Consider the following 8,062-nt stretch of genomic DNA (forward strand, 5'->3'; position numbering starts at 1 on the left):
CCAATGCCACCCAAACTACACTCACCTACAAGTGGACACACCAATATCTCCCACGGGAGGATATGGACAGGGAGGCGTGGACTCTGGCCGTTGGGCAGCAGCTCCACTGCCTCCTCACCCAGCTTCCCAAAGACGGGCCCAGAGCCCAGCTCTACAGAGGACCTCAGCCCCTCCATGGACCATCCGACAGGGACTGCCCGGTCACCATGGAGCCTCCGACCACAACAGATCAATGACATCCCAACATTCCATCCAGAACCAGTCAGCAATGGCAACCCTGATTGGCCATCAGTGAGATGGCTGAGATGGGGGAAGATTTGTAAATAAAATGTCCTCATCTCCATGACTACCAAATGATCATTCTCCATCTCTACCTGTATGTTTTTGTATCAGTATAAATGAAAACATAGTGAAAATAGCAAATAAAATAAAATAATAAAGTTAATATTTTTTCCCTTTCCCTACTCCATTTTCAGGAAGCATATCACGGAACCTAGCCCATCCCCTAGGGAATTACGCTTCACCTTCTATAGAGAGGAGTATCTAAATATACTATTGGAATTCTGTAAGGAAAATTTGTCTCTTCTATTTACTTATTTATTACATTATTTACATCAGTAAAAAACACACACACACACACACACACACACACACACACACAACTACAACTCACCTGCTACTCTGTGCCTCTCCGTTCTCTCTTCTGAGGGGTCACAGGCACCTCGCCATTGACGCTCTCAGTCCCACTGACCGACATCAAACTTCTCCGCTCCTTCTGGTTGGACTTGTGTTCCACCTTCGTAACTCTAAACCTGAGGGGCAGAGAGGGTATGTTTGCTCTTCCAGGAAACAGGAATGATGAGTGAATCAAAACCACCCACCTAGAGGATCCCAAATGAACTCAGCCAAAAGTCAGGACAGCAACAGAAGACACCTTAGTCAACAATAAATCCCCCCGTCCCTGCCCAATGTCCCGGTTCATTTTCACTCAGCACATCACAGACTATGCTGGGCACTTCACAGAGCATGGAAAATGCATTACAGACGCGGTACCTAAATATTACTCAGCCTCTGAGTTGTGGTTTCTAACGACCACATGAGCTTTAACATCTGGCTGGAGAAAAACATAACCAGTTTGCAAATTAGACTAATGTAATGACGTAACCAAAATGTTCACTCAGAAACTGCCTTAGTCAAAGATACATTTGTCAGAGGGTCAGCTCTCCACACACACACACACACACACACACAGTCATCGAAGTCCCAACTATATATTTTATCAGTATCAGTTGGTAGTAGGGTTTTTGTGCCTAGTTTTTGTCTTTTTAAAAAAAAGCAAATTTGGATTAATTTTCATTAAGGATTATGGAAAAAAAATTAAGAAAATTAAAGAAGAGATTTTTCATCAAGATTGAGAAGTTAAAGAAATTTACTCAATTTGACTGTTTTTCCATTTCTAGTCTATTGTCATGAAATCCCTAAGGTCTTTCTCATAATAACTTCTCTCTAGTTCTGGCCTTAAGTTCCCTTAAAAGTATCTCAAATAAACTCTTCTTTGTCCAAAATGAGATCACCCACCATCAGGAGGAGAGGCGGAGGAAGTGAAGGAGGACAGGGGAAGGTGTCACCAGAACTCTGTTCTGTCGCACTGGAACACGCTAAGTGACCCACGCTGACGCCCCTAGCATTCTGCATCCCAGAAGGAGACTTGCACTGGGGGCATTTAATTGAATCGGAGTTGAAAATTTCAGCAGATTTTCCTTTAAAGCAAACAACATTAGCTTTATCCAAACAAGCTACAGGTTCTGGTCGCATTCCACATTCATAAACTCCCATGACTCTGCTTCTTAATAAAGCAGCATGGTCATGGGTTGCACTGTTTTGCTGGAAGTGGCAGACAGCCCAGCAGTCTACCCCTCATTGCTGGTGCAACACATGATGAAATTCAATCGAATTAAACAAACAGTAATAACAGCCAACATTTCTTGGGTGCATTGTAAGTGCCAAAAACTGGCCTAAAACTTCTACATGAATCATCCCATTTCGTCTCACAGCAACCCAATGAGGTGAGTGTTACTGTCATTCCCAATTTATTAAGGGGAAAATGAGGCACAGAGAGAAGCAAGAGCTTTTAAGTTGTGGTGCCGAGACTCAAGGGAGATACAATGCGTCCAGGCTACGCTTCCCAGTCTGTCAGTAGAGAAAGAAGGATCATAGATGCCCTACTCTCAACTTGCTCGGTGCCTGCGGGGCCTGGTCCAGCACACACGCTCTTAACCGATGTGGCAGTAGCAGTGCAGTTCCCGCAGGAGACTCAAAACCAAAACCGCAGACACCGCGAAAATGCTCTACACATAGTCAAGCCGTTCATTACTTGAACTGCAAGATCCACATCACATATGAGTCACAAGTAAATGGTACTTTAGAGCTCGAGTGAGGTGAGCGCAAAGAAAACAGTCTCGGGAATGCACATGGAGCCAATGTGTGGACTCCTGGCCTGGCCGGGAGGTGTGGCCGAGTGACTGAGCTCTAGACAGTGGAATGCGAGTGGAAGGAAATGGGCCATTTCCAGGCCCATCTCACTGACACCTCTTAGGAGCAGTCCTCCGGCACTTCCTTCTCCTGCTAGCGAGCCTGGCAGAGCGCCGATGGAGAAGCTGAGGGCTCTGGGTGACTGCTTGAAGAGCCACCCACCGACCTTTCCATCTCCACACAGGAAATAGAAACTTCTATTCTGCAAGTAGTTCGGATTAGGCTTTTTTCCCCCATCACCATTTATCCCCTCTCGCCCTCTTCCACCTCCACCCTGCAATCACCACACTGTTTCCATGTCCATGGGTTCTCTCTCTTTTTTATTACAGCAAGTGTGTGTGTCAACTTTACGTGACAACTTGACCGGGTAAAACCGTTATTTCTTGGTGTGTCTGGGAGGGTGTTTCCAAACAGATTAGCATTTGCATTTGTAGTCTGAGGATCACCCTCCCCAGTGTGGGTGGGCATCGACCAATCCCTTGAGGACTTGAATACAACACAAAGGCAGCGGGAGGCTGAATTTGCTCCTTTTGCTGGAGCTGGGCCAGGTGTCTCTCCTGCCCTCGACATCAGCCTACTGGTCCCCAGGCCTTCAGGCTGGGATCGGGCCTATACCACCGGCTCCCCTGGCCCTCGGGCCTTTGGACTTGGACTGAACTACACCACCAGCTTTCCTGGGTCTCCAGCTCCCAGCCAGAGGCTCAAGGGACTTCTTGGCCTCTATAACCACATGAGCCAATTCCTATACTAAATCTCCACTGATTTCTATTTATATCTATCTTCTTGGTTTTGCTTCTCTGAAGAACCCTAATACAGCAAGTAATTAGTTTTTTAGCTCAATTAATACAGCTGACATCTGATCTAGCAATAGCCGCCTCTTAGGATTCCTCTGCTGTTGGAAAAATATAGAACTCAGACCTGAAAACTCCTAAAAAGTCCAGAGACATGACTCGATCCAGGCTAAGGAGAACAGTTCAGTACAGATCCGCACAGCACAGCAACCACGTTACACACACCCAAAGCCTCCACAGGAATCTTACCTGCCCACAGAGAGGACCGTGACCTCCCCTTGGCGCCTCGGGCGGCCTTCTTTGGACTTGTTGATCTGTTTTATGAAGTGCCACCTCTTGTGTCTGCACCGCTGACACACATCTCTCTCGACAGCACCGCCCACTGTGTGCAGATGGTGGCCACAGATGTGCTTCCCGGGCGTGCCACCTGGTGACAAGGGCCCGGGGCTCACAGGCGGGCTCCCAGGAGTGCTGGGGGTCACGGGGCTAAGATGGGAAGGAAAAAAAAAGGTAGAAATGGTTACTTAAAAGAAACACCAGCTAAGGCAGTGGTTCTCAACCTTCTGGCCCTTTAAATACAGTTCCTCACGTTGGGACCCAACCATAAAATTATTTTCGTTGCTACTTCATAACTGTAATGTTGCTACTGTTATGAATCGTAATGTAAATATCTGATATGCAGGATGGTCTTAGGCAACCCCTGTGAAAGGGTCGTTCCCAAAGGGGTGACCCACAGGTTGAGAACCGCTGAGCTAAGGCAATCTCTCCCCCTGCTACATAAGAAGCAGGTTTGAATCAAAAGAAAAAAAAAAATGCCTCTTCCTATTAAACAAATGAGCTTTGTGTACTAGTCTTAGGCAGCAAATTCCTCTTAGGACTATGCAATGACAGCTCATTTTAAATAGCAATAATGTGATTTATCACTTCAAGAATGGAATTAGCCCTAACCGGTTTGGCTCAGTGGATAGAGCATCGGCCTGCGGACTCAAGGGTCCCGGGTTCGATTCCAATCAAGGGCATGTACCTTGGTTGCGGGCACATCCCCAGTGGGGAGTGTGCAGGAGGCAGCTGATCGATGTTTCTCTCTCATCGATGTTTCTAACTCTCTATCCCTCTCCCTTCCTCTCTGTAAAAAAATCAATAAAATATGTATATATATTTTTAAAAAGAATGGAATTAAACACTGCTTCCAACGATGATGCACTGTTTGTCTTTGAAGTATTAGATTTCATTCTAAACAACTGATCTCCATTCTCATGTGATCATACTAATTTCTCACACAGAGCAAAGTGCCTGCCTAGATTTCTAAGCAATGAGATGCCCTGGAGGATTGATAAACTTAAATTCCAATCCAATTACCTAATGACTTAAGATAGAATATTTGACCCAATTGACTATTGTATCAAAAAATAAACTTTTATCCCTGGCTAGTGTGGTTTAGTTGATTGAAGCATCATCCCATACACCGAAGGGTCGCAGGTTCAATTCCCAGTTGGGACATATAACTAGGTTGTGGGTCTGGTCCCTGGTTTGGACACACAGGAGAGAGGCAATCGATTTTTCTCTCACATTGATGTTTCTCTCTTTTTCTCCCTCCCTTACCCTCTCTCTAAGAAAAAAATTAGAATCCTCTGGAGAAGAAAAAGAAAGCTTTTAGGTCGAGATATCAAAAGTGATGCTCCAAAGAAATGCTGGAGTCTATAATAGTAATAAAAATAGCCAACATATAACCTAAGCATTTGATATATATTCATTTAACTCATTTTTACAGACCTTATGAAGTAGGTATCAATTTCCTCATTAAAAAATTTTGAGACTCAGGAAAGCTTAATAAATGACCCAAGGTCACAGCTGTAAGTGATGGATCTGAGGTCCAAATCTAGGAAGTCTAATTCTAGAAACCATGATCTTAATCATCCCATAGTGCTTCAGAAACAGGGAGATCACCCAAAATATCAAAAAGCAGAGGTATTGCCTAGCTGGTTTGGCTCAGTGGATAGAGCATAGGCCTGTAGACTGAAGGGTCCTGGGTTCGATTCCAGTCAAGGGCACATGCCTGGGTTGCGATCAATGATTCTCTCTCATCATTGATGTTTCTATCTCCCTCTCTCTTCCTCTCTGAAAAAACAAACAAACAAAAAATAACACAGAAGTATGCAGGCCAGGGATTTGCTCCTTTCAAAAGGCACATGGCAGGGCTTTGGTCCACTAGAAAAGGAGGAATTAAAACAGGACAGGCCAGCCTGACAGGCAATCAGCCCTCTGACCTGGTGGAAGTGGATACAGGTGGGGTGATCCGTCACAGCAGAGCCTGACACCTAAGGCTGTGTCAGAGCCCCAAGGCACCTGGAAGTCTGCGACTGCACAACCCAGCCTTTATGCTGCTGAAACAGCCAGCTTGCACATTTAGAAGTGTGGCCCTGGGTTGAAAAGATACTCTCAAATATCACAGACGCCAATAGCTTCCTGGTGCTCTTCAGGGATGCTCTTTATATGGTAAAAAACAAAAACAAAAACAAAAACAACAACCACGCAGCAGCAGCTTTCTGGGGCAAAACAATGTTAAATTAACACCACAGAGTAGAACAGTCTCAGGAATGCACATGGACAGGGGGTGCTACTCTGTGCCTCTCCGTTCTCTCTTCTGAGAAGGTTGAATTCAAAAGTTTAACAACATCCATTCACAAACATTTATCAAGTACCTGCTGTGTATAAAGCCCAGTGAAGGCACCATGTGATGCCCACAGATAACAGAGGCGAAGATCCCATGCACTAACTGGGTCTTAACACCAGGTGTCTGTGCTCAGGGCTGGAACTCGGGAGAAATCACAGCTCATGTCTCTGTGAACGACCCCACCAGAGCTTCCTAAGCTGGCCTTCCTGCACCCAGTTACCTCGGAAAAGTGCAAAGCTAACAGGGCCAGTTTGACAAGCATGTGTTAAATATTTAAAATATGCTGGATGTGCCCTGCCAGTGTGGCTCAGTTGGTTGGGTGTTACCCCCATGCACCAAAAGGTTATTGGTAAGATTCCCCATCAGGGCACATGCCCGGGTTGTGGCCTCGATCCCCAGGTAGGGGGCGTGCAGGTGGCAGCTGATTGATGTTTTAATCTCACATCGATGTTTCTCTCTCTCTCTCTCTCTCTCTCCTTCTCTCTCTAGAAATCAATTATATATATTGATGCATATATATACATATGCTTTAAAAATATATATATAGCAAAAAGTAAAATATGCTGGGTGCACCACCCACAGGGTAAGCAGGAAGGTCCAAACTCCTTGCCACGTCACTCAGTCCCAACTTGCCTTCCTGGCCCTTCTCACGACTGTCCGCAGCACGTTCTCTGCCACCGCAGACTGGACCTTTCCAGATGCATCTCACACGTTCGTGCCCCAGGGCCTTTTCTCCCGGACTTTCTACACGCAGCCCCTGCCTCTTCTCTCTGCTTGTTGCATGCCTGACTCAGATGGCACTTCTTTGAACCTTCCCTGGCCTCTGGCAGGCCCCACAGTGCCCCTGGCACCCCAGGCCCTTACTTCTACAGTACCTACCACGGGATACGGAAATACAGTCCTGTAATTAATTAGGGAGGAGTCATGGAAGTCTTTCGTATTCCTTATAATAACCCAATGAAGTGGGTGCAGTGGTCATCTCCATCTTATAGGAGATGGAACTTGACCTCGGAGCGGTCAGGTAACTTCCCCAAGAAGATGCTTAGTAAGTCCTGGAGGTGAGACCCTACCCAGGCCCTCACCCCCACCCCAAGGCTGCCACTTCCCCCATCACCATTCTCTACCACAGCAGTTCTCCCTGGGTGCCTCTGCCTCCAGGGGACACAGACAAGGTGCCCAGACATTCTGGAGGGAGGGGGGGCACTGGACACTGGCATCCAGTGAGCGGAGGCCAAGAACCCCAAAGCACAGGACCTTCCTCACAGCAAATAACTATCTGGCCCAACGTCACCAGTGCCGAAGCTGGGAAACCTGCTCTGGCACACACTGAAGAAAATGCCCATAGCCGGGGAGGAGCACTCACCTCTCAGGATCACCGATGCTGTTATCTGCTACCATGGCCTTTAACACGTCCGCATTTGCTAAGGGGGAATAAATGTAAAGAATGAGGATAGCACGAGAAAGAGGAGTAATCACAGAATTATCACATCAGAAAAGCTGTTGGAATAACTCCTGACTGAGCTCATTCAGCTCACAGATAAGGCCCTGGGGCCCCGGAGAAGGGAAGGAACCCCAGGACAGGGCACCACCTGCCAATACCTTTCCCCAGGCAGGAACTGAGGATGAGTGATGGAGAATCGACAGAGGAAGCAGCTCCAACAGAGAGCTGTTCCCTACCTGTCACCCAGTGTGACACAGAAGACACTGCCTCCTCCTCTCAAACCGAAGGGAACGCAGACATGCTCCACCGCATCCAGCTCACTTTGCTGAGCATGTAAGAACATGTATGTCTTAGGAGACCTGTGTGCTAATGACTTCTATGTGCCTAAATAATAACCTCTGAACCCTGCCATGTCGTTTCAAGTGTATCCCACATAAAATCCCACGTGTAATATAATTTTCCAGGTGGGTCGTTTGGCTTGCCTCTGAATCCTTAACCACACAGGCCAGATCGCTTAAAACTTTGTGTTGGTCACACATACAACTTACCTAGCATGGACTAAGTTACATTACACTCCTAATGTTAACTTTTTCCATTGCTTTTTAGAGAGAATGGAAGGGAGGG

The 8,062-nt window shown here is 46.6% G+C and overlaps 1 protein-coding gene across 2 annotated transcripts in view; it reads right to left on the reverse strand.

Moving 5' to 3' along the window:
- RELL1 (RELT-like 1) overlaps positions 1-8,062 on the reverse strand; it is a 35,714-nt gene that overhangs the window by 19,080 nt on the left and 8,572 nt on the right. For both annotated transcript variants that reach the window (XM_014534380.1, XM_014534379.1), the window contains exons 5-7: positions 7,361-7,418; positions 3,573-3,809; positions 674-812 (exon numbers count right to left, since the gene is read on the reverse strand). In XM_014534380.1, the coding sequence (XP_014389866.1) occupies positions 677-812; positions 3,573-3,809; positions 7,361-7,418 (431 nt within the window). In that variant the 3' untranslated portion in view covers positions 674-676. The remainder of the gene's footprint in view (positions 1-673; positions 813-3,572; positions 3,810-7,360; positions 7,419-8,062) is intronic.

Source organism: Myotis brandtii, unplaced genomic scaffold (genome assembly GCF_000412655.1).
Source record: "Myotis brandtii unplaced genomic scaffold, ASM41265v1 scaffold1299, whole genome shotgun sequence".
NCBI classification, from domain to species: Eukaryota; Metazoa; Chordata; class Mammalia; order Chiroptera; family Vespertilionidae; genus Myotis; species Myotis brandtii.